Genomic DNA, 27,404 nt, shown 5'->3' with positions numbered 1-27,404 from the left:
AAGGGTAAAAAAAATTGGGCCCTTTTGGGGAAATGGTTTTTTTTTTTTTTTTTTTTTTTTTTTTTTTTTACCAAACAAAATATTTGCCTCAAATCTTTTGATTTTGGGTTCCTTTAGTAATATTTCTCTCACTTTCCTTTTTCCATTTCTTTTCTGCTGTCCCACATTTCACTTGTCTGAGTGATTTTTTTTCTTATAAATCCATGTTGCTCTACTCCTTGTTTAACAAGGAGCCATTCTGATGCAGATGTAGGGGACAGACTCAAAATTCGCAGCTGAGGGAGAAAATGATCTGCTTTTATTAATTCTACAGTTCGCAACAAAAAAACAAGGAGTTCAGATTGTGTTGTGACCTTTGTAGAATTCATTTGTAAAGAGCGACACCCCAGTGATAACAAGGCTGGCGTGGACAGGACCCCATCTTAGATGATGAAGAGAGAAGCTTTGCTAAGGACAACAGTCTCTGCTCTGTTTTTCATACATAATCTGCTGTGTATGTTTTGTAGTCATCCCTGTGGTTAATGCCTGCAGTGACTACAATTGAGACATTGATTAATTCTTGGTAGAAACGTGAGTAAACAATGCTACAATCGATAAAAAAAAATATATATTTATTTTAAGAGTCTTGCCTATGTTTTAATGTGAGGATAGCACAATGTCTTATGAGTGAAGAAGCCAACCAAAATCAGACGTCAAAACAAGATAAAGCACAGGAAACTTCTAATTATTGTCGCTTCGGGTTGTAATTAGATTTAGTCAACCCACTGTGTCTTAATGCATCACAGTTTCCTTTTTATGTGCTTTGTATTTTCATTATTGCTCCAGGAAATAACATTAAGCACAAACATGAAGCATGAGTAACATTTTCTTACAGAATTACCCTTTTATCCCCAGTGTATTTAGATAACATACTATGGCAATAATTGAACATTTTTACTAATCGTCAGTAGTAAAGTTTTATATTGCTCAGGACAACATTAGCTGAATCAGCAGACAATTAACCAATTCAGTGGTTGGAAAAATATCATCAAGTCAGCACAGCAGAAAGTACAAACTCTGAAAACTTTCTACTTTCTAGAGTGTCACAGTTTGAAGATATTTTGCAGCCACAGGACTTAACCATCTTACAATCAAAAGAATCCACAATAAAATAAACTGAGTGTCAGATGGTGTTTGAGGCCAACACAACTTATTTGTGTAACATGGATAATGGATGAACAAAACAGCACAATGAGCAACAAAACAAAACAAAATACAGAGGGTTAAGTTCAAACATAAAAACTCCTGCATGGCCTTTATTAAAACTCACATGTAGGCAATTTCCTGCTCATTTGGAAACAAATTCCTTTCAAGCTGAAGCTGAGAAAATGACCTCTTTAACTAAAAACAAAAAGTACAGACAAAGTGCCAATTACAAAGGTGAATGACTTTTGTTTCACCATGATTGTTTCCAATAATGAACTTTCTGCAACCCGTAACCGTCTGTTCTCTTATCAGTGTCCTAAAATTAAAGAAGCTTGGAGCACCTGAAACAAGTCGTTAAAGCTCTAATTAGGGAGCGCTTTCATCAGTTTCACTGTTCAAAGACTATTTCCCAAGAGACCAGTAACAAGGACGGTTTTTGTATTCCTAATACATCATTTTCTTTTCAAAAGCTGGGAAATTCTCTATTAAGCCTCTTCTCTCACTGTCAAAAAAAAAAAAAGGCATAATAATATTTAAGTTTGTTGTTGAAATAATTTCAATGAGATAATAAAGTAAAATGTTATGCAAAAGTATGCAAAATTCATATTTTGCAAATTTTTCCACCTACATTGGGGTTTCTATTGCTTCTAAAAATAGCTCATTGCATAAATAAAACCACCCAGTTGATTTTTGGCAATAAGCTAATATTTTTTGGTGTCTGGAACCAGCTTGGGTTACCTAGCACCCCACGCTGAGCTCCATAAAGTTTGGTCAGCTGTTTATTATGTTTTTTTCCCACTGTATGCGCTGTACAATGGCTGCTGGAAAAGACAAGTGTTTTTGTTGACTTACCATCCAGAAACCACTTTATGCATTCTTGTTGATTGTGCATGTGGCTACAGAGCAATAGTTTTCAAATATGTATGGTTGTATAATTTGCACAAGTTTGCAGCCATTTTTATGGGTAAGTATAAATATTTAGTGGGGGCCCGTGGCCAGTAGTAGCTTTTTTGGATTTGAAGTAACAAGAGGCCCTAAAGCAACTAATTGTGAAAGGCGCTCAAAATAGGAAGAACTGAAGAGACTAGGATCTCATTATCTAAGAAAGATTTTGTGGAAAAAGTGTAATGAGTTTTCTATAGCCCATAGCCCTATCATAGTCTATTCAGTGAATCATGACAGGTCACATTTAAAACCAGTTTTCATTATCTAACGCTTTAAATCACATAAACCAAAGTGCAAGCCCTTTTCTGAGACCTCTGAGGAGCAAGAGTCTTGAATGAGCAAAGCATAGGAAGTCATTTATAGCGAGCACATTCTGCAAAACACAGATTAAAAAATAAATAAATAAATAAAAGAACATTTTATAAGCTACCAGATGAGAAGGATTTTTAACTAACAACAGTTCCTTATCAGACAAAACAGAAACACAACGACAGAGTACAAGGGATTAGGATTGGTTGTGTGTTATGACTCAACAGGCTGAGGATGCACTCCTCGTACAGGATTACCAGCACTGCTTTGCTTGCCCATGCCAGCTCTCTTTGATCTCAAAACGTTTGAAAATCCTCCAACAGCCGCTTCTCCTGTATTTCTGTCAATTTGGAGGAAAAGCTTGATGGGAAAATTGTCATTTTGCTCTCATGACATGGAAACCATTAGAAATGTGCTTATAGAGCAACTGAGATATGTGGAATATCTACACAAGGAAGGTGTGTTGGAGAAACAGTTAGTGAAATGGAGAAGAAAATTGACTGGACCTTTAATCTTCTAACTGAATATAGCACTACATTACAGTGGCTTACAAAAGGGATCATGTCCATTTTATAGATTTGACCAGGTGGAAGAATAAACAAATGCCTACCTTATCTTTCTCATAGTTTGTCTTGCCTGACAAGGTAAGTAGAGTACACAAATTGTGGAAGTATTCAGCCCTGTCTGAGTTAACACTTTGTAGAAATATCTTTAAATGTAATTGCAGCTGGCTTTTTGGAGGTTTTCGCTCCCAGCATTGTGCTTCCATAGACTGAATTTTAATATTCAAAATTTCTCTGTAAAATATACTGCTCAAAAAAATAAAGGGAACATTTCACTTTAATTTTGTGTGTGGCTCCAAATCCAGGCCTCCATTGGTTAATAAATTTGATTTCCATTGATGATTTTTGTGTAATTTTGTTGTCAGCACATTCAACTTTGTACAGAACAAAGTATTCAATGAGAATATTTCATTCATTCAGATCTAGGATGTGTTATTTGAGTGTTCCCTTTATTTTTTTGAGCAGTGTAGTTCAAGCCATCATGTTTGAAAGTGGAGATGGGGAATAAAGGGTGATGAGCAACGGCAGTTCTAAACTTTCCTGAAGCCGAAACTGAGGGCCTGGAAATCCTCGCTGTGTCCTAGTGCATTGCGGATGTTCCATTTGAAGCAACCTCTGCTAAACTTCAGGTTTACCCTGCAGGGAGCACCGCTGACTCTTCCAGAGAGTCTCCAACTGCACATCCAACTAACTTGGTTTGCTGTACCGACTCTTGGACATAATTTTAAATCTACTTGGGGTTGATCATCTAACAGTGAGGTCAAGTGTCCTGGCTGAGATAAGTTAGTTAAATAAGATGACTTAACCAACATTTTTAATGTTGATTTAAAGCTTCTCGTTGAAGAGTCACTGACTGAATGCTCTGTTAATGTTGCCATGTGCTTGAAACAATTTTTATCCAGCGGAGTTTAAACATTGATTTCTGCTTCTCTCTCTCCTTTTCTTGTTCCTCTCACACAGTCACTTTGTTGTCATACAGTAAACATGAAGAATATCAGAGGAAGAGAATACTGTCAATGTAATGTATGTCCAACTATGTAATACGATTTGCTGTGAAGATAGAGGGTGCAATAAGTTAAGCACTCAGAAAGAAATATGTGATTTGGAAGTTATTTGGTACAGATGCAGACCAGAGATGTATATGTAAACAATTTCATGTGCAAGGAGCTGGCACATCCAGAATAGAGACCAGACGGGAGGAATGATCAAGAGTCAAGCCAAGTACGATATGCTATTACTGGGGCATTTGACACCTAGTCCAAACTGTGAGCGAAGGTCTTATCATACATATCTCCGACAGTATCATGAGCTCTTGAAAGAGTTGGATAGGATTCTGCATGAGGTTAAAGGACAAGTAAAAAGAATATATAAAAATGAGAAAATGTGACAGAGTGAATTTCTGAAAATGTGAACTAAGACATGAGCTCCATCATGCAGCGACAGAGCAGCAGCTGCACTGCCAGCTTTCATCATCAAACAGGTAACCATCACACCCCCTCAATTTCACTACTTCATTAAAGATCTCAATTTCCACTCATCTCCAAGTGAGCTGTGGTTAGGGCTGGCCATCTCACTAATTTACTTCCATTTACTGTGATCTCTGCCCAGGCTCCTCATCGGGTCTCAACAACAAAAATTATTCCAGTTTTCCTCTCAGAGCCATAAAATCAGAGGCAGTTTCAGCAACTGAGGGTGTCCACAGTGAAAATAGTCCCCTCTACACCTCTTATGATAATTCCTTTCATAATGAGCGAGCAGAAAACACTCTTGCTTTTTATTTTCATACAGCACTTTGCAGCTGGTGAGATTAATAAGCCAAGATTTGTAAGGCAAAAACCGGAGACAAATGCGAAGGAGGTTATAGATGCAATGATTTGCATAGTGCATAAACAGGCTTACTGATGTAAATTGTGAAAATGTTCATTCATTTAAACATCTTAAAAGGTAAAAATCCTGAAAAAAAAAAAAAGGGGTAATAAGCTGAATCAGAAGACAAATGCACAAATAGGTTATTTATTCATCCCTCTGTAGAATTTGGTCACAGACTTTAAGTCAACAATTGTGATGGAGCAGGGATACATGTATGACTCTGGAAACCATCCACTGGGGTTCAAAGCGCCAAGCTATGAGGGAGTCTTTTGGATCTTTTAATCTGAAAACAGGATTTGTATCGTTTCTCTGTTTAACTGACACCTTTCTGTCCAAAGAAATCACAGCCGACTCATGGTTTTCTTCTTGTGTAATACAGTTTCTTGTCATATTTCCAGAGCCACAGGAAAACATTTCTTTTTTACAGAAAATTACATCGATATTATTGCCCAAGATAAATCAAATCAAAAATACCTAAATGAATAAAGGATTCAGTCAGAAATGATGTTTTAGAAAAAGCTGTTTTAACCTGAGTAAATTTAGAAACAAAAATCTGTTTTACAAGCATATTGGAAACCTCATGATAGTGTCTCATTGCATTAGAAAAAAAAAAAAAAGGTGTCTGTGCACTTTCTCTTAAACAGATGACGTGAAGAAATCTTATTTGACATAAAATCATTTTTTTTGTCTTATTTATTACAATTGTTTGAAGTTGTTTTGTTATGGTTATATAACTCGCTAGAGCCACCGTCTCTGTAAAATCAGAGGAGACTTGGTGTTTAAGATCTATAAATTATAAATTAAAGGAACATCAGTCTACAGTGTTTTCTGTGACAAGCCGAGAAAAAAAAAAATCTGAAAACCCAGCAGATCCAACCCCATCTTCCTGACATAAAACTAACACACACTTCAGGGAAACATGTTTTCAGGGGGAGCAGTTTGAACTTCATACGTTTTAGTTCTTCATAAAACAAATAAACAAGAAAATCCCCAAAGCACAAAAACTCGTGCTTTATGTGCAGTATATGTGTTCCTTCTTTCTTTGCATCTATAATGCAGACAAAGTGTGAATACATTTATAGGGATGGATTTCTGCTTCTTTGTTGTTGCTGATGCAAAGAAGTCAATGGTAACTTTACTCTGACATGTTAGGAACAGTTTGTCTACCAGAGACTATGTGGACCCCGGATGTTTTAGAGCCTAGACAAACAGCTGTGGATTTGGCTTTGTTCGCCTCCAAATGTGGAGGCAAACACTTCGGTGTTGTGTGCATCCAAAGTAAATTCACCTGTCTGAAGACATCTGCTGCACACGCTTTATACCTGAAAATTCTGGATGTCTGGGAGGTTCTGCAGCTTGGTTTTGTGTCTGAACTGGCTCTTAAGGAAAGATGACAAGTTTAAAAATGTACTGAGCTAAAATGGATGCAGTTGAAAGTGAGATGAAAAGAGTCTAACCCAGTGATCCTCAAAACAGGTGCAACCCACCTCAATCTAAAAAAATGTAGTACACAAAGATAAAAATATTTGACAGACTCAGGGGGGGTTTGAACATTTTTCATGAATCCTTGTAATAATGGGACTAACCTTCAAGATTTCATGCTTGGTCTTTTTTTTTTTGTTTTTTTTTTAGGAAATAGTAATTGAGCAACAGACTGGAATTTTGGTTAAAAATATATCTATCATAAAAAAAAAAGCATTGCTATGTTTGAAACAAAGTGCTGTATTTTAGTAAAAAATAAATAAAGCGACTGTTTAGATTGTATAAAAATGTTCACTTTATACATAATGTTAATCTATAGAGAGACGAGGACAACAGCAGTTGGAGATGAAAATGTCAAAGTCCAAAGAATAGAATACAAAACAATAGATGGGCTTCTTTTTATCAATTCCAACAAATGAACACATTTTTACACAAATAGTCTGTATCCTTCTCAACACACTATTAAAGAGGACCGTTCACTTAACAGCTTAGGTGGAAAAAAATGAACGGAGAGGTGAGCTACGAGCTCCATTCGTTCTTCATACTCCAAGTCAGCGCTACTGACTTGATGTATGGTTTACTTGAATAAAGCAGATTACACACAATTCTGATCTGAGGCTCCCACACCTATATAAGCCGTTGATTACTGTCTGCCAGGGTATATGTGCTACTTCTTTAAAAGTAGATAAAAATGAATACATGGCTTCACAATGAACCATTGTGTTCACCTATGTAAAGAGGACATTTGCAGCAGACTATTAACATTTGCTTATTTTCTCTCCCACATGGCTTATTCTAATGTTATAAATTATCATAAAATAATAGAGAAGTAATATATTATGTAATATTCACCTTCCTAAAATAATGGAGTAAGTTAAAAGTGATTTTTTTTTTTGCCTAAAACATCTCTTGGAAAGAAAGAAGTGATGACTTTTTGACCAAAATAATTTTTCACAAAAAATTACGTAGGCCATTATTTCTGGAAGGTGACAATATGTAAAAAAAAAAAAAAAAAAAAAAGTAGGGTTATTGCTTACATACCACTGTTAATATCCAACTTTTGGTTCATATCATAGATGTCAACTTTACACCTTTAAAGCTAGATATCCATGTATTAGAGATCGAAGTTTATAGGTAGACACCTATAAACTTCATTCCTTTTTAAAATTTAGTTTAATTGGGTAAAGTGACAGCGAAGATGTTCTAAGCAGCAGATCACATTACAGACTCATCCATTTGCTAAATGACATGAGATCCGAGGTCGGCCTCAACCATCTCAAAATCATGCACACATTTAACCTATTTAAAGGGAAGTGAAGCACTTCGCCTCATGTGCCAAAACTCTGACTCATTAAAAAAATTTACACGGGTATCGCTGCCAGTGGACGGCAACCTCTGGCTTCTTCTCTCTTATAATTAATGACATTTATGTATTGCTCTGCTCACACCAGACTTGTGAGCTATCAGCTGTGGCAGCAGTTTGTTCACAGCCAGTCAGGTAAGAAGCTCAACAACTTCAGCGTGAGCAGGCCGCTTAAGAGCGCCTGAATCCGTTTAGGCGTGAAGCAGAAGTTTCTTAGCCTCAAGGTTTTTTAGATGCAGAATACACGCTCTGTCACTGTGGGAGTGTTGTGGGAGTTGATTCGACTCATGAATCAAAAAGCAGTTTATTCACCCTTGTTTCAACTGTAGATGCTCAAGCTGTAAAATCTGTCAACTCCTCAGTACACTTCAGTCTTCTTTCCATTTCAATTACTCATAGTATCATGCTGTGGAAGTATCTTAGCAATCATAAAAATAAACATTTAAATAATTATACATTTCCTCAACTTCCCTCAATATCAAAGGTGCAATATGCAGAAACTCAAGTGTGTTCAAATTGCTAATAAGGCTTCTTTCATGTTAGTACAGCTCATGTGCACCACAAGACTCAGTCTTGTGGTGAAATGAAGTCATATCTGAATTTTTTCTGAAATGTCTCTTTTTGTTAGTTTTTAAATCTAGCTTTACAAACGTGCTTTGTATAGCAAAGTAAAAGGTTCTTTGACTTTCTTCTAAAGTAAAACAACCTTTCTTCTTTTACTGTAGAAGAAAGGTTGTCATGACCCCTCTTGCAAACCTGCTCATAGTGACCACGTCTAGATTTTTAGAGGGATGCACATAAATAACCGCACCTGTGCTACAGCGACGTGAGTCTGCTGCTGCTGCTGCTGAAGCTGCTGCTGGAGCAGCTGGATCTGGTGGTGGACAGACAATGGAGCCCCGGGAGGCAGCGTGCCCGACGCTGGGAGCAGCATCCTGGGACTGGACATCAGAAGAGAAGGCTCCTCCAAAACCTGAGAGCAGGAAGAAGCCAAACACATGTCATTTCTACCATTAAAAAAACAAAAAAACATCAAGTTCTAGTATGAAAAAGCATTTTTTTAATGGCTGCTTTTTACACAGTTTCCACAGACTTCTTATACCTGATAATGTGCACTTTGTGTGGTATCATCTGCTATGCACACCAAATTTATCTAGTAGCATCTAGGGATTTAAGGTGCTGCAAAAATCAGATCTTCTGTCCATGTAATCTTTGCGTTTACACTGAACTTAAATGTGTCATAAATGTTGAGGTAGAAAAATTGTCTAAAGAAAGAAAACTTGTCTAAAGATTCTATTTAAATGATTAAACTGGTTCTTTTTTGTTTCCCTTGACATTAAGTGTTTTTTCATGCTTTAGAGGTTGGAGGTAAGAGATCTAATAAAAAGCAGTTAACGGGGCAAATTTTACCAAGTGGGGAATATAAAAAAGCTACATACAGACAGTAATTTCTTAAATAACGAGTGGCTAAATGAGCTTCATAACAAAAACATGCTTGCAAAAAAGTTGCACTTGAGAATGCCTCTAGGTAAAATAACAAAGCAAGTGATTAATGAATCAATAAAAAGGACATGCAATAGGATCACCAAAATACCTTAGAAAACAAAAAAAAAATGACTTGTAAATGTTGAGATGCTGATTAGCTGCTGCAGTGTGGATCAGTGGAACACACAGAGAATTGAGATGAGGATCACAGAAATGCTTCACTCCAGTAATAATGAGCATTGGGACTCAGTTCTCATCCACTGAAAGGTGTTTTCCTAACTGTCGTAAATATTTCATTAAAAGTCCAACATTGTGCTTTTTCCATCACTCAACCTGTCAAAAATCATTTTTTAGTTTCACAAATCTTTTGCTTTAATCACACCATAGCAAGAGCAAATTGTTATCCTAGAGGGTATCTACAGAATACAAGCCTCTGAACAGGGAATATTACTAAATGAATACACTTTAAATCACTGGTGCTTTAATTCCCTACCAAATAAGGAGATGCGCTTTATCTTCCTATGGACACAATTAGTTTTAAAATTCTACACAACCAAAATAAAATTCAAGGAATTTCAAGCATAGAACGACTACATTAAGTTATTTATAATTAATTCTTCCATATTTAATGTCATGTATTTTGTACAATTCAGTTGAAAAACAATTGAAAGTATTGATGTGCCCACTCTTGCACTAATACTCCATTAAACCACATTTCATTCCATGTCTGGTCATTACAGAATGTTGGTTTTGCTTTTACTTGTGTGTGTGTGTTTTTTTTTTTTTTTTTTTTCATAAGCAGTCAATTCTGCAGACTTTATTGCACGTTGCTGAATGAACCTCAAAGTCCCAATCCCTAATAAGGAAAGAACAGGTGCGTCAAAGTGACTGGAATTGTGACTCTGGCTAGAGTCAGCATAACAACTCGACACCTGATTATATTAAACCTTGGTCTGCCTTAAGGAACCTGCGAGAAGCCACATTAGCATCTGTCGCTCCTTAAGCACCTTCTGGCAACACGGTGTCAGTCATCTGCGCACACGCATAAAACACACACTTGCACACAAGGAGCCAGACAGACTCTGCAGGAGATGGGTAAATGACTGATGGCCTGTCAGAGATGGCTCTTTCAGGTTAGTAGAGGCTAATTATCCGTCCTGACAGACTGCTTGGAGACATGATGAAGGGAACAGTACAACAGGATATAGTCTTTGTTCTGCGAGTGGACACCAATCCATTATAACAATAAAACTACAAGTTGAGTACCGCATAGCTTCCTGTGACAGCTACCAATACAGGTATAGAACTCAAGGGTGGAGCCTGATTGGCTGGATATCCTTTTAGTTCAAACTCTTCACACCAGATTTAGACAGTCCTGTGACCATTCAGAAATGGCTTGAATGAAAATCGTGAGGCTACTATAATGTTACAGTCCCAACCAACTAGATTTTTCACTGTTTGCAATCCAAATCATATTTCCACAAAGCCACTCTTATGGGAATCATGTTTGCACAAAGATGTTTCTTTAAGCTACTCAGAATTTCCCCTTATGTGTGTGAAGTTTCTGCACTTCTGCTATAAGAGCTGCATACCATCAACCCCATGATAACTGTAACTTTAGCAGGTGAAATCAGATCATTCCAGTAGTTTTTATTTATATTTGTGAGCCAATCAAACCGAGGCTCTAAAGCCTGAAGTTATTTTGTTATGAGTACCACTCTTAAAAATCATGTATTGAAAATTTTAAGGTCAAATTGCTTGTAACAATGTAGCCTAAAAACTTTTATACTCCTCCAAGTCTTGCAGAAACTAACACAGCCGAGCCTGCGTGCTGTTTGCAGTTGAGCAGAGCCCTTCCAAGCTGAAACTCTTATTCCACTGCTGAGTGAGATCTATATCATTTCTGACCTATGTGTAAAGTGCCTGGGGGTGGCACGGTACACATTGATTTGTTTGTTGCGGCTGCTCAGTGGGATCCTTTTGTATGCATCTGTAGAGCAAGGCCAGAATGGCCAATCTAGCATAACATTCTCAAATAACCAGGCTGGGCAAGTTTGCACTAGACCGATAGAATCATTTCATTACATAGGAGCTGGATGGGCGAAACACTGTAGTTCACGGCAATCACCTTTTTCCATACAAGTAGTTATAATAATTAGATTTGTTTTTTTCATTTGACTTTTAAAACTTAAAAAAAAGTTTCTTCTAAGTCTTTGCAAATCTCTTTCAATTGAGTTCTTGTGAACTTATTCGTTACATCAGATCTTGAGGTTTCCCCAAAAGAACGCAGCAGTGTAGCTGGATTATGTTGTCAAAATCCCCTGTCAGAGATTTAAATATTCTTATAGATCAGTGTGTATGTGCGAATGACGGCTGTAGATCTGTCCTTGGATCAAATAAAACGTTTGTGTTAAATTAAGTCTTTAAAACCCTTTTTCTTTCCTCTGAGTTACCATGAGATTCCTGAGCCACATCTTGACTGTGAAATAAAGGATGTTAAACAGGATTACAGCTGTGATGTCGAAGCTGACAGTGGTATAAGATAAACTAAGATTTAGTAAGTGGAAATGTGAGTCACATGAGTCAGCACTCAATAACAGAACTAAGTTATGACATGTTTGACTTTTAAGCGTTATGGGCACAGAAACACATGCCATTCTAAGTAGTAAGAGGAATAAACACAGACATAAACGCAGTGTCAGTGAAAGTAGTACAGGATGATACAAAACAGATGGAAAATAAACACCTTCACACTCCTTCACTTTACTAGGCTTCTATAAAGGCAACATCAGAACATTCTGTTGGTTTTATAGAAGCAACAAAATGAACTAGAAATGTAGCCATCTACCTGTAAAAGAGCAAGCCAGTTTGACAACTGTTTCCATATGCTTTATGAAAGAGATGCAATTACTAAAGCCAAAATTCATCATCCAGGCCAGAGGAGAAAGTTCAAACTTGGACTTAACACAATGGATCATCTGAGGTCTTGGGAAACTCGGACAAAACAATCACAGGTCCAAGTTTTACAATGCAGTAAAGGCTGCAAAAAAATAAAAAAATAATAAAGCAAACTATCATAATCCCACTAGCAACTTATTTTTACTCCACATATCTTTACCTTTAGTATTCAGTATGTAAATGTGTGTGCGAATGGGTAATTGACTGAATGCAGTGTAAAGTGGTTTGGGGTCCCCCTGAAAAGATTTTTAACATTTAGCATTACTATGTTTTTATGTTGTTCAAACAATATTTAAGTGAAAAAGAAAATAACAACAAAAAAACAAAAACAAAAACAAAAAAAAAACAGTGCAGCCTTAAGCTCTCAAAAAGTTGTCCCAAATCAAACAGAACTGGTATGAACTTAGAGGAAATTAAATTGGATTCCAGTTGTTTCCATTCTTGTTAGCAAACAATCACAATGTAAACAATAGTAAATGAACGGGGAACTCCAAGTGTGACAATACACTTCTGGTTTCATTCACAATACAGATGTCTACTACATTTAACCAGTCAAATTGTCTTCTTCTCCGAACAAACTACTAAGTTATTTTATAACCAATCATTGTGAATCTGGATTCTAATATAATAAAGAAAATATCCAACATAGTAGCAATTTTCCCCCAGACCGATTAACCCTAGTTGAAATATGTTGCCTTACATGTAAAATAAATATTTAACAACAAGGAAAAAACCGAAGACATGCAGTGATGCAAACCCAAAAGCAGGAAGTGAGAAGTTGTGTACACAGAACAGCTTCTCCCTCTGTGTTTTATATTTGCTGTTTGAAATGAGAACCAACGATGAAACTCCTCTGGAGCATTTCCTAATGTTGTTCACCAGGTAAAAGCTAATCAGGGAAGAGATGCAAGTCAAATTTCAAACTGAGAATTGAATTTAAATAAAGTCTGAACACCACCAAAATTCCTCATAATACGTCTCCCATTCTGCTATTAGCATACAATTCCCAGAAATGCAGTACATATACTGAGACTCACTATTTCCAGGTCACAGGAATCTTTATTCATTTTATTAGATTGTTTATGTAAGAAAGGGGTGAGAAGGAAAGGTAAATAAAGATTGATGATGAGGCCTAAAGGAAGTCGTTATTCCTCCTCCCACAGCCGCGATTACACTAGCTGCTCCCTGACTGTCAAACAGCCTGCTTCTTCCCACGCACACTCACAAACACACAGGCTAGAAGAGAAACTTGTCAGGTTCTGGGTTTTCTCACTGACGACAGCCTTGGGTAGAGATTTACAACTTTATCAAAGGCTCTTAAGAAACAGCATGCCGTTTCATTCTATATTGCCTTCAGTAACTTTATAACAAACCATTAAACATTAAAGTTAATGAATTGGAACACAAAACCGAAGATCGTTCTTGAGTTAAAACGTGTATTTAACACCTTTTCTAAGATTTCTTGTTTCCAAGAATAAATAAGTGTTCCAGATTTCTCTCTCTCTCTCTCTTTTTTTTTTCCAAAAACAGCAAGACAAGCAAACATTGTAAACTAGATTTCTTGTGGGTTTAAGACTACATTAATTCAGAGCCACTATTTTTTGATGCAGCTAAATAATAAAATAAAACAGAATAGAAATACAAATAAAACATTAAAAATGTTCCCTATTGAGGGTTGATTTAACGTTGATCCCCTCATTGTGTTTCCACTTCAACTTTTTTCTTCTTTGTTTGTATATGGAGTTCTTTATTTAAAGTACTGCATACTGTTTTTTACTGTATTAAACAGTCATATTACATCTGTGATGTTAAATACCATACTTTATTAAAGTCAAGCCAATAAGTCTAATAAAGGTAGATCTATATTGATTTTCATAAGTCAGTAGATAGTTACCAGAAAATATCACATTTTTCCCAAATCTGGAGTCAGACCAATAATGCAGGTGTTAGCTGTGGTGAAGGGTGTGAGATTCTGTGGGCCTGTTTCTCTTCCAAAAGTCCTTTAAATCATTGTTAGCGTGCATTATAATATGAACACCTGAAAAACTAAAATATCTGAAAGAAAAATCGTGTCTTACCTCAGAACCTAAATAGATAAATTGTTCAATCAAATTTGGAGTTTAGGTTCAACATTCTAGCTGATATTGTGAAATGCATGGAGTTGCTTGCTTTCCTTCTCTTTACTTACAATTCCCCACAAATTTGAATTTTAAATATGTTTTGTTGTGCCTTTAAGTTGTGCCTCAAGTTCAAATAACATTGTCAGGGTTCTTTCTACCACTGCGGTTTGTGATGGCGCCATAATCTCTGTGATGAAAGTGTTACCTTGGATCCTAACAACACCACATTCAATAAATTCCACATATGGCAACATCTAAAACTGAATGTGTTTGGAGATGCATGTCTAATGTTTGCAGACACTCATTTTAGTGACTTGACAGTGATTTGTAAATTGTATTTGACTAGAACTATAAAAGACAACTTGAGGGAGTGGTCCATCAGAAAGCACAGGCTTCAGTTCATCTTACATATAGTCAGAATAGAATTTCAGAGAGGCTTTACAGCTGAATCTAAATACAAATATGTCAATTCTCCTTTTAGGTTTGCTGGTTTGTCAAAGCCTAATTTTCCTCTCTCCAGGTGACCGCCATGAATGATCTCCTGCTGATGGAAAAAAAAAGCAGCTCAGAGGGCAGTGGTACTTTTCAGAAAAGGGTTTTTCATTTCATTTCCATTTTCAATCTGAAGAGACCAGCATCAGGTGGTCATTTTCTGAAAATGCAGAGTTTCAAACCTTGAAGCTGCACAGGAAACATCTTTCTGCCTAATAGACACCTCACTAGTATTTAAATGGCACTTACAGTTGAATTATAATTTGCATAAGGTGCTGTGAGGAATAAATAATAACTAAATAATAGTGAAAAAACATCAAGGATGCAATTTAGTACATTTGAATAAAAATATTGCTCTAAAATCTATGGCACAAAAAAGGCCAATTATAAAGAAAATCTGGCCTTAATAACAATTCAGATCAGGCTGGATGAAATTTAAAATCTCAGTGAGCATATTAGTGTTTGTGATAAACAGAAGTGTCTCTATACTTGAATGATAACCAATACACACTGTGACGGTTTGCTCTTTTGGCTACAAATCAGAAGTATAAAGTGTTAAGGAGAAAAAAAAAAAAAACTCTATGTATCTTAATGGTCTTCACTTCAAAATCCACAAGATAACATTCTTTCACTTTTGTTAAGTGTTAACATAAGAACATCCACAAAGGGAAAGGCTAAGACAGGTCAGCCTTACTGGGATGAAATGAAACTGGCATATGAGCAAATTTCTAGGTGTCTGTATAAAGTGTTCATGGACTACAAACCCTTCAAGGATGAGGAATGCAGAACTTTGTACAACAGATGAGTATTTGTCACCTGACCTTGTGAGTCTTTGGGAGTGGGCAGGCTTTGGTTTTACAACACCTTTACAAGTCTGCAAACACAAACATGCACATGCATCCACATACACACACCTAGAAATAAAGTCTACAAATTAAAAGGGTATCAGAACAAACTTCCTAGGGTGATGGTGCCAGCAATAAAAAAGGCTCAAAAGACAGTTTCATAAAACCCCACTGAGTTTGTAGTCTTAGGAGCTGAGGGGCTGCTTTTTTTATTAGCTGCTTGAGTATTGAAAAGATAAGTCTTTGTCTGACAAGACTGAAAGGGGGGAGACACATCTTTCTGAGTTCAGGAATGAGGAGTAAATGCAGCTTTTGCTCCGAAATAAAAGGGCAGAGCATCTGAGGGAGACTTTATCAGTAAACACTTCTGTCCATCAAATGGCTTGGACACCACTGTTAAAATGATGGATTTCTGGGATTGAGATTTTATATTTGTATATTTGTAAATAAACAAGGGAAATGCTTTTTTTTTTAACTCATATCTCAAGTGCCTCTTCAATCCATGCAACCTGAGAATTTCACATCTCTATCTCCTCAGCCAACTCCTCCAGCCATTTACAGGGACTTTGATACGTTTCCAAACCTGCCCTGAAGCATGATCTTTACAGCGTAACCTGGGTGTGCCCCCAGGCCGTAGTACCTGGCCTCTGTGTATTTAAAAAGATGCCAAAGCCAAAGCAAAGTTGCATTTTTCAGCAATGTTCACCACAGCACCAAGATGACTGCATTAATTTAAAGTCGCTATATTAATCTGTACTATCACCTAAAACCTCTGACTTTCCAACAAGTATTAAAACCGGTCAAATCAAACGCTGACAGAGGTTTACGAGCTTTTGCAGGGGAACGCTTGTTCATTAATCTTGCTGATGGTAGGTCTAAATCCATCAAGGCACACTAATGATGGGATGGGAGGAAAAGACGAGGAAAGGGTGCTGTGAGTCGGGGGCTGCCAGCCTGTAGCACTACACTCGTAGATCAGAGAGCTTACACCTGCCTGACAGAAGCTTAAAATGGGCCAGAGGCAAAACCTTGCAAAGGCTTTTGTTGTACAGTCTCACTTTAAATGCAAGAACACTTGCCTTCTGTTTTCTCAGTCACACTGAAGGCAAACAGCCGCTTTCATTCAAGGTACATTGCTATTCCCTAAAGGTATCCCAAGATCCTGGGTGACCACTTGGTCCTTATTTGTGAGACATCATGGCAGAAGTAACAGTATTCACCTTAAAAGCAGGACACTCTCTTGATAAACCAAATGTGTATCAAGTGTGAGTGATTTTCAATTTAAAGGGGCAGTTTTATGCGTTTTCCAGCCCCGTAAAATCATTGTATAGTACAATCAACAATGTTACCTTCAGTTGTTATGTCAAATGTGACTTACAAGAAATTTGACTTCCCAATCTAATGCCTTGAAATTGGGCCTCTGTCAAAAAGTCCTGCTCTTCCCAACAGTAGGCCTTCATAAAATCATTGCACATCTATTAACCCTTTAACAATGTTTTGTTAAAGTGTTGCACTGAGAAGTAGCTCGTATAATGAGCTCAACAGATGCGCAGCTCCACCAGGTGTATGCTAATTGCTCCCAGCTACTCTGAAGGAGTTAAAGGTGGGGGTCGCAGGTATTTGACCTACTTGACCCTTACCTTAATCCCCCCCAAAATGTGGACATTCATTTAAATTGTAAGGTGGAGAGATAGGGCACAGTTATAGAGATTAGTGGCAATGTGGGATTTGACCAGAAACGATTATGTTGTTTTATTTTGTTGGTAACATGTCAGGGATTACAAAATTGTTTCTGCTTCAAAATTAGGTTAACATTTTGTGTAATGTGGTGGGGTTTTTTTTGTGTCTGCACAGTGCTCACTTATTAAAGTAATCAATAAGCATGTGTCTCTTGCCAGAATAAAAAGGTGTAATGTGTAAACTATCTCTAATCTTTGACTTTTGGCTTTCAAAATTGTCTTGAAGTCATACTGTTCCTGATCCCAAAGCTGATCACATCGGAAAAAAAATAAAAACACCTTGACTCAATCTATGGACAGGACGTGAAAGGTAGGACTGATGTGCGCTCTCCAAGTCCCCTGGGACTGTTTGAACGTGGGCCGCTGAGGGATTTGTCAGTCTAATGGGAGCTGACAGGAAGAGAATGAACTTTAACACTCGCAGGCTGCTTTCCCTTTCATGAGCTTCCACAGAGCCCCTGCAGTGAATCGAATCCCTCTCCTCACAGCTGAAAACGCATACAAATGGCTGCTAATGCAAAGGCACAGCATACGTGCAAGCACCCACGTCTTATTCACAAATACATTTCTCCACTCGCCCTGGCTTATTTCTATTTAATCGGTCAAGGTGACAATGTATTAAAGAAAATAAATCTGAAACCCTACATATGGTGCATGTACAGGCGCAAGACAAAGCATCACATACAGACACGTGACTCCAGTGGTGACCTGAGAGTGCACGTCAGTGCAGAGGGCTCATTTTAGAGATTTCACGGCACGTTGCTTTTAATCAAGAGCTATAAGGACAAAAGTCTCATTACAGTAGAGTTATTATCAGAGGTTGATAAACACCTGAAGAGATTTGTGTTGAGAGTGAGTTGGGATTCAAATTAGGTTCTGATTTTTTCTTCTGAAACTCTTCCATTTAGAAAAAAAACATGTACAGTAGTACATAAAAGTATTCATATCACCTGAAACTTTTATTTACATTTTCTTCTGTTATTCATTAATATTCCACAGAGAATATTAATGTACTACTTGCCATACCTAGTGCATAGCATGAAGTGGAATAAAAATAACCCGACTTAAAACTTAACAGCTCCCCTGAATCAATATATTACCATACTGTATTTATATAGCCCTTTAAGAACAAGACATGGCCAGGCAAAGTACTGTACAGCAGAAACATAAAAACACAAGGAGAACAATAAATATCACAAAGTCAGTTACTGATATCTGTCAATGCTTTGCAGAAAAAGCTTTCACTGCAATTACAGCAGCAAACATGGGGCAAGTCCAACCAGCTCAGCACATCTGGAGGCTGACAGTTTTGCCACTTCTTTGCAAATGACCTTAAACTCAGTCACAGTGATTCTCAACTGGGCTTAGGTATGAGCTTTGCCTTTCATTTAAACCATTCCATTTTAGCTCCGGCTATCTTGTATAGCTGAAAGGTGATCATCTGCACACAGATCAATTAGGTCATGAAATTAACATGCTCAGCCTGCAAAATCACTTTTCTTATTTGCATATTTGTATTTTTTGATGATTTATATTTCAAATAAATATTTTAGGATTAAAAAAAACCTGCAATGACACAAACACCAATTTCCCAAATGTATGTATATATTTTTTCCAGCTAAAGTCAGGAAAACAAATGAAGCACAGACAGTCCTCTTATAGTGAACTGGTGCAAAATTCTCAAGGCATAGAGTAGCATAATATATTCATCACGCATTGCTGTCTTCCCACTCCCACCTTGATCAAAAACACAAATCCCTACTGCTGAACTACAGTAGTAAACAAACCAAGTAAACAAAAGTTACTATGCTGCTTTGCCAACTGAACCACACAGTTGTGTTTATAAACCACCCGACAGTGCACAACACATTTTCCTAGTTTTAAATAGAAGCCTGTGGAGAGCTCCCAAAGGTCTGAGAGCAGACAGTCTGACGGAGCTGTATCAAATCTCTTACACCACGCGGCAACACAAATGCAAACACACGCACTGGATTACTTTTCTTGGCTTAGATGCCAACACGCTGCAGATAGCCGCTGAAAAGTGAGAGCTATTTCTGCAGACGTGCCACACACATACACAGACATGGCTTTAACTGGATTAAACTGTAGTTTATTACAGGCATGTATCGTCTTATCACCAATCAGCGTAGGAATCTGCAGATTAAGTTTCTTTCCCATTTCATAAAAACTGCTCATCCAAAATACTTAAAGTGGGTTGCTGTGCTGCTGAGAAGTAATGGGCTGTGTCTTCTTTGAAACTCCTGTTGGTGTAGCTGTTGTTTTTCAGAAATGTGCAATATTGTCATAAGCATTCTTTCATTTTAGTTAACGTATGAGCTCGGGTTATATCCAAATGTTAATGCTTCAGTTCTTCTGGGAAGGCATCTCCCAATGTTGATTATTTCTTGTAAAAGTAGATTTGCAAGAATGAACGAAACAGCTTGGCTCACATTTTCCATTCTAATTTATTCCAAACATGTTCTATCAAGCTGAATTCAGGACTCTGTCCAGGTAAGTAAGGTTTTTCTACACCAAAAATCAGTCATTTGTATCTTTATGTGCGTTTATAATGTAACAAGGAGTGTCCATCCCCTGACTGTTTCCATGGAGTTAAGAACAGCACATTTACAAGTTTGCTCTTTCTGCAATTGCAGGACTTAGCCAGATTCCTGAGCTGCATCCCCTCTACACCAAACTTTTAACTTGACAAAATGCTGTCATGAAATCCTGTTATCCTGCCAACAGCTAAATCAAGAATTGTCAGGCAGTGAGACATGATTCATCACTCTAGAAAACATGCCTTCAATGCCCTCAAGTGCAGTGATGCTTTGCGCCACTGCATCCTAAGCTTTGCATTGCATTGCATTTGGTGATGCAAGGCTGGAAAGCCTCATTAAAACGGATGCCTGCAGCTGTGACATACACCCGCACTAATATTTGGTTAAACATCCCATAGCATGTTGTCTCTCAAGCCAATACTTTGTGTAGACATTAACAGATTTCTGGCTGGACTTTTTAAACAGTTTTTATTGCAGAACTTGCTGAGTTTATTTGTGGTGGATATTTTCTTGGCTTTCGGGCATTGCCTAAAAATATGGTTGTGCTTAGGGCTTTTGTAAAATGTATCTAATCTGATATATCAATTGTAAAACCAGTTCTCCTTAGATCCTAGTATGATAAGCAAATAACTTAGCATTCAGTAAATAATTTTGCATTTTTTTGGTAACACCATTTCCTTGCGAAAAGCCTTATGCTTTTGAAAAGCGTGTTTATTTCTGTTTAGATTGTGACACAATTGAAGGAAAATTAATTTGTTAGTTTAAGGAACAGAGTTCAGTTGTTCCCTTAGAAAATGTGCCAGAGTCCATCTGCCAAAAATCCAGACCTTCATGGCCAGAGGAGGCGGAGCTTGAGCTTTTTGCCCACAAGAATAAGTCTTCTTTCAATTTCCTCAACCTTATATCATAACAGCAGATAAAAGGCTGAAACCTTGGCAAAAAATACTGTTTTTTGTCAAGGTTTCAACTTCTGAAACTATGCCATTTTCAGTATCATGTGTGGCATTTGAAAAAAACTTTAACAACATCTACTTGTAATCTGGACATGCATAAAATATCTGTATAATAAATTTAGAGAAAATTATCTCTTTTTTTTTAAACAACTTTTACAACTTTAAGTTTCTTTTTATCAAAAAACTGACTCCCTATGTAAACACACTGTGTGATTTTGTGGCAACTGCATCTGCCCTGAGGCACATTATCCCCAATTGAACATCTGCAGGTGTGATTTACCTTATTTTCTGACTGGGTTAAGTCAGGTGTCTTGGCAGTGGCATCGAGATCTGTCACTCCTCTGTTGAGGTTCAGGTCCTCGGCCGTCGGCACCTGGACCACGTCTTCGGCATCAATATCCGTTTCCTCCGCGACACTCGCTGGAGCCTTCTCTGCACCTGTTAGCTCGCGAGCTGGGCCGAGGAAAGTACACACACATACAGGTGGATAAGCACGCACGCCTACACACACACATGGAGGCATGAGCATGTAAACACACGCACACATGGGTACACACACATAAATGCTAGTAAGAAACATCATTGATACTGGAACAAACACATACTGAAAGTGAAGAGTCTAACAAAAGTTTTCCAGAATTGGAGTATCTTAGAAACTGCTGCGTACACTCATCCCACCACATCAATGTAAATCTCCATAAGCAATGTTTTAAATGACAACAATCCAGATTCTTTATGTCTCCTTTCATTTGTTTCCACAACTGAGAATACTACTCATATTTTTTGATCCTTGACTGGTTGCAAAGACTGAAGCTGGATTGTACTTTGTACTGTAAAAGTTATTCTGTTTTAGGCAGCTTTACCACAATGATACAATAGTCCTCTTTCAAACAATACATTGGAGAATTTGTTAAGTTCAGTGTGACGTCCCCAAAATTAAAATTAGCACCTTGTGCTTTCAAAGTTCCATCTTACAAAACCATAAAAAAACAATAATTTCATAAACCTATGATGTATTTGTTAGTCTATTTGCTGTTTGATTTGCAGTTGTCTCTCAAACTGAGCTTTAGGTCCATTACTTCAAAACATGCATGCTTCTAAAATAAATGTTAGCAACACTAACAATCAATGGTTGAAGAGGAAATATTGTGCATGAGTCAATAAACCACAAACAACCTCAATGAACATGACATTAATTTTGTAGTGTGAAAACTAATGATTTAACTCTAGTAACAAATAAAATATCAAAATGTACTGAAATAAATGATTTCTAAAAAAAATATTTTAATTTCAATAATGGAGATCATCCCAAGAGTATAGATGTCAACCCAGCTTGATGTTCCTGACCCTAACTTCAGCTAACATCTTTCTAGGTGGCTCGGTCATGGCACACTGACATTTTTTTTATTATTTTTTTTAAACTCTCACATAGTTTCATCAAAGCAAAAAAAAGTGGGTGATTTGGAGTGAGAAGCGGCTTTATCAGCAGCAACACTGTTTTCAGAAAATTTCTGATTTGTTTAGTTTCCTTCTTTTCAATAATCCAGGCAAATACAGTGCAAGTTATTTTTTAAATAGCTTAAACTTGATCATGTAGTGGAGTTTGTGTTTAGCTCTCCGATCCACATTTATGTCTTTTCCTCCAGCTCCAATAACCATCCACTATTTTCACCCTCCTCCTTTCCCACTGATCCTCTACTTCCTTTTTAAAATGACCACTTCAGTCCTCCCCCTCTACTTAAACCTAATTTCCAACAATTTGACAAGCAGCTACAGACTTCCCTCAAAATCATTTCATTCTTGATAACCTGCTCCCAGCTACGCTCTTCTCTTTCTCCATTATCCCACCCCGACCCCCTCTCTTTTTTCATCAACCCTGCTATCAGTGTTGCGCTCTGCTGCCTGTCTCTGTGCTATCTGTTGCTGACATGATTGCCTGCTGTTGTCTGAATTTTCCGGCTCAATTTTGCCTCTAGTCCACCAACACATTCATTACATTGACAGAAGAACTTATTTTAGGTGTTATTTGGAGAAATAGTTATTTATTCAAAGCTCGCTGACGAAAAGTTAATACAGATATGAGTGTTGATACTTCATAAAGTAATACAGAATTGTTATTTGACTCTCCACTGGCCCTGCATAAATGCTCAGGAGGAGGAATTGCTGCAAAGTCAAAACTTCAACCAATGAACTAAATTTGACTCCTTTGTCTAATAACTATGACCAAATCGGAATATATGTATTTGACTTAGAATCTGTCCATATTACTGTATTGAACTGACACTATATATTTATGTATATGAATTTGATTTGTTTGTCTTTTACAGTTGTTACAAGCAACATTTGTTATCTGTGAATGAATTGCATGGAATTGAACAATAATGTAGGCAATTTTGTGCACTTTCCCCACAACTGCCCCACATTGTCCTGTGACCTTTTCTATCCCAACTCAATTGAAAGCTGAAGATGGTAATGTGCGAAAGGAAAGGTAATTTACATAAATGCAAATATATATTTTAAATATGCATCTAGTGGAGTGTAGTACTCTTTCCACAGCGTAGTTGGGACTTTAACATGACACAAGCGTATAAACACCTTGATTCTCTACAGGATTTAAGAACAATTTATTTTAGGATTAAATAATTAGGAGTAGATGGGAAGTCACACATTCATATTATTTATAGTGCTGTAAGGACATGCCACTAAGCTGGCCCTCCAGTTGGAGAAAACCAAACTTGTTCTTTTAAACAACCAGTCAAGAATTGAATCCAGTTTCAGCACAAATTAAGAAATGGGACTGCCTTAGTGAAAAGAAATAAAAGAAAAAAGAATGGAGTGTACAGTAATAAAGAAAAAAGTTAACACTACAAAATGACTTTTGGCTTAGAACTACTTAAGTGGGGTGTAATATCACATTCTTGTCGTAGAGCTAATATATTGTCTTTCTTCATTCTCATAATTGAGTTTTAAGACTTTAATTAAATGTCTTATTCTCAAAGCAAAAATTACAATGTCAAGTATTACAAAAAATAGGATATCAATTTTCATTAATACTGATGGCAATGTTTAGCATTTCCAATTTTGTGTTCTTTTCTTTGAAAAGTTAAATAAGACTGTATTGTTAGCCGGGATTCTGTCTGTGCTATTGTTCTCGAATGCTTCCTCTGACAATGAAATTTAATCTACTTTCTCCACCGCTCCCTGCTGCTCAACCCAGTTTTCCATCCCCTCTTCTCTTTAATCAACTTTTACATTTCTTCTCTTTTTACCCAGGCCCAGTTCCTTGCAAAATGCATTTCGTCTTCCTCTTCTGCTCGCTCCCCTTTTTTTAAATTCTCTAATCCGCCATCTTCCACTTTTCTATCCCCTCTCCTTTTATTGCTGAGATAATTAGTTCTCCAGATAAGCTCACTAGCTGTGCACGACGGCTCTTGTGCTATTTCACGCACCCAGTCCGCCAGTGTGAGAGAGAGCATATGTAAAAGGACTCTCTCTGTATGCATGTGGGGTCCTCTTACATCTGTGTGGATGTACAATCAAAACCAGTGGGTGATCTCTGGGCTCATCAGCATGTGAAATATGAGCTTCCCTCCGGCGGGTTTGGGGTTCTGAAGATAACACATTGGGACTCTGCTCTATAATAACTGGAACGGCTGCGGTTAAAGAGTTTGTGGACTTTTTCTTCTGCTAAATCTCCATGTCCGTTCTCTCAGAACTCATTCAGAGCCGCATGCCGCAGGGCTCCAGGGAAAGCCCGTCATGTCCAGGAAGTCAGCAGCAGATAAGGAGAACTCAGCCCATCAGTATTATTGTACAGTAAAATAATTTGTAACATTGACCCCAGTGTTACCCTCCTCTGTATGTCACGATTAGATACTTCTATGTCAGCATCAAAGCATATAGATCCAGATTATAATGCACATTGTTTTCTCTGGGCTGATAGCAACATGGGGGTACACAATCATTAGTCAAACAAATGAGTTGGTGTTCTGAAGAAATCAAGAAGCTAGTAAAGCACTGAGACATATCTGGCCAAACAAAAGACAACTTCTTTTCAGATTTAAAAATATGTCACATGACCACCAGAGGCAGGCCAGAATGGCAAACCTGCTTAGCTGTGGAGATGAAGAATACACTGGAAAATGATGAGTTGCTGGTTCCTGCCTCTAAGCAAATAGCAAAGTGCTAAAATTAGTCATGATAATTTAAGTAACTAAATTCACTTTACTTTTCCAGCACAAATCCACAACTAATTTCATCTCATCAACTTTACAACATAAGTGCATCCAATCCATTTTTGCTATACAAATTTAGTCTAAATTTATTAACAATCAGTTTAATCAAACACAATACAATCATATAGTGGCTCCATAACATATCATAGATATGTCATCATCGTTATCCTCCTCATCATCATTACAGTATCAGTTTGTGTAATAGTCACATTACAAAGAACTGCTGAGAGAGTACAATAACTCCTGGTTAATATACTCAAAGTGTTCTGAACATTGGTTTTGCAAGCCAAGACCAGACAAGAACACCGACTAGAACTAGAGCCTTAAAAAGGAAGAGGGGAAGTGTGGGTCTTTGGAATCATTAGACGTCGAGGTAGAGCAGACTAACATGGTCTCTAGGGTAAATACACACAGACTTCTATGTAAGTAAATGTCTACTGAAAAAAGTTTTTGTGGCGTAGACTTAGGAAACTGCATTGGAAACTGTGAAAGATTTTGAAATTTGAATTGTTTTAAAGAGGCATACATACATTATTGAACTGCTCCCCCCTCAGACAAGCTGTTAGTTTGACTCTTCCGTCAAAACCAATCTCTGTTTATCCAGACTGAGCTGCCTCTGATCACTGACTAGAGCAGGTAGGCTTGTTTCAACATCTTCAGAAAGCTAATTCAAAAAGCAGACCCTCTGAAATATTACTCTGAGAAATACACTTCACCTTTGAATCTTGGATTATTTGATGCAACTGCAGCATAAAAGTAAGACTGATTTTAGATGAGTTACTTTTACTCTGGGAATAAATGAAAAAGTTGGTGTGGAGTTTAGAAAAAAAATCTGAATTGTGCAGAGAATTAACTGTATACTGTTGCAAGCAAATGGGTCCATGTATATTCAGGCAGTTCGTTTTTCCGTTTGAAACAAACAAAAAAAGCACTTGCTTTTCCGTTTTTTGCTGTTTAAACAGAAATGAAAAATGGGACAGCAAACCTTTGACTGATTTTGTGCAAAAAACGAAAGTAGAAAAATGTGATAATGAGCGTTCGATTTTGATTGTTTTTTATGAGTCAAGTGGTCTGACTGAAAAGTTCTCTGCTTACGCTGTGGCCGTGTCACACAGTGTTACACACTGTCTATATACAAACTATAGCCATAGAATCTTGATAGTTTCATGCTATATACTGTAGTATTTTTTGCAAACTGTAAGTCAGTTTAACTTGTGCTCCTGTGAGGAACAATTAATACCAGTCACCCACGAAAAAGAAAGGTTAGCCTGAGTTTTTATACTACAATGAGAGAAGAAACTCCCTTCCTCCTGAAAATGTCTATGTTTTTAGGGCAGCATCTCTTGCACTGTCAGACCTTTGATGAAGAGGAAAAGACATGATAGAAACAGAGCCACTTTATACCGAGGCAGGGTGCTCAGGGTCAGAAGTTCTTATCGGAAGTGATGAATGGTACGGATAAATAGACTAGCTGGTGCCAGAGCTTCTGACCGGCTCATATCCCAAATGAGCTGATGACCTCAGCCAGCTTGTTTCCTCCTCAAGGTTAAGGTGCAACAATGACATTTACCATTTCTGTCTTAGAATGCTGTTAACACTAGATTAGATGTAATTTACTCATGTTACAGTCTAAAATGTCAGGCTTTAATTTTTATAACAAATGTTTACTAGGTTTGGAGAAAATGACAACATACTAGTCTTTGTATGACAGACTTGAGAAACATGAGATGTCTCTCATTCTTACCATGACTTTACTTCAAGGTGCTTCTGCAATTGCATGTACGCCTTTCAACAACTTTGATTAAAGCAGCACTAACCCTGAACTCTGTAGCTCTTTTGTACCTCCTTTATTTTTTATGAGAAACAACTGAACAGGCAGAATCACCGCTTCTTTATACCTTGAAGCAGGTAATAAAAAAGTCAAAGCAGCATTAAAAAACACAATGAGTAGCTGTGCAAGTGATGCAAATTGACCTTTGAATGTGTGTGTTGTGTGTGTTGTGTGTTTGTACCAGAGGAATCGCCACCATTTTTTTCACCGTTGCAGTCCGCCTTTCCATCTGCATTTTGCTGTGTATGCTGTAGACTCAGTTTATGACAAACCTCAAACGCCTGGCCAACTGTCCGGACGATGCGCATGGCCTGACTCTGGTTGGGGAATGAGAAAGAAGAAAAAACAAAAAGAAAATAAGTTGGGACTTTCACAACAGAAAAAACAAACCTGCTTAATTTTAAAGACTGTGCTTCAATGCATGTAGGAACTCAAACTGAGCAATAAACAGAGAGACGTTTATTGCTTTTCT

The 27,404-nt window shown here is 37.3% G+C and overlaps 1 protein-coding gene across 2 annotated transcripts in view; it reads right to left on the bottom strand.

The window, feature by feature from the left end:
• The window catches only part of LOC106952508 (uncharacterized), a 71,393-nt gene extending 44,015 nt beyond the window's left edge, over positions 1–27,378 (bottom strand). The window contains exons 1-3 of one of the 2 annotated variants that reach the window (XM_015040664.1): positions 27,114–27,378; positions 21,147–21,367; positions 8,528–8,689 (exon numbers count right to left, since the gene is read on the bottom strand). In XM_015040664.1, the coding sequence (XP_014896150.1) occupies positions 8,528–8,689; positions 21,147–21,367; positions 27,114–27,240 (510 nt within the window). In that variant the 5' untranslated portion in view covers positions 27,241–27,378. The remainder of the gene's footprint in view (positions 1–8,527; positions 8,690–21,146; positions 21,368–27,113) is intronic. The other variant, XM_015040665.1, reaches the window with a different exon arrangement.
• Positions 27,379–27,404: the final 26 nt, after the last annotated feature.

The sequence above is a fragment of the Poecilia latipinna genome, unplaced genomic scaffold, assembly GCF_001443285.1.
Source record: "Poecilia latipinna isolate Pla-1442-1.1 unplaced genomic scaffold, P_latipinna-1.0 Scaffold522, whole genome shotgun sequence".
NCBI classification, from domain to species: Eukaryota; Metazoa; Chordata; class Actinopteri; order Cyprinodontiformes; family Poeciliidae; genus Poecilia; species Poecilia latipinna.
Note: the sequence above shows the minus strand (reverse complement) of the source record. Positions and strands in the feature narration are given on the sequence as shown.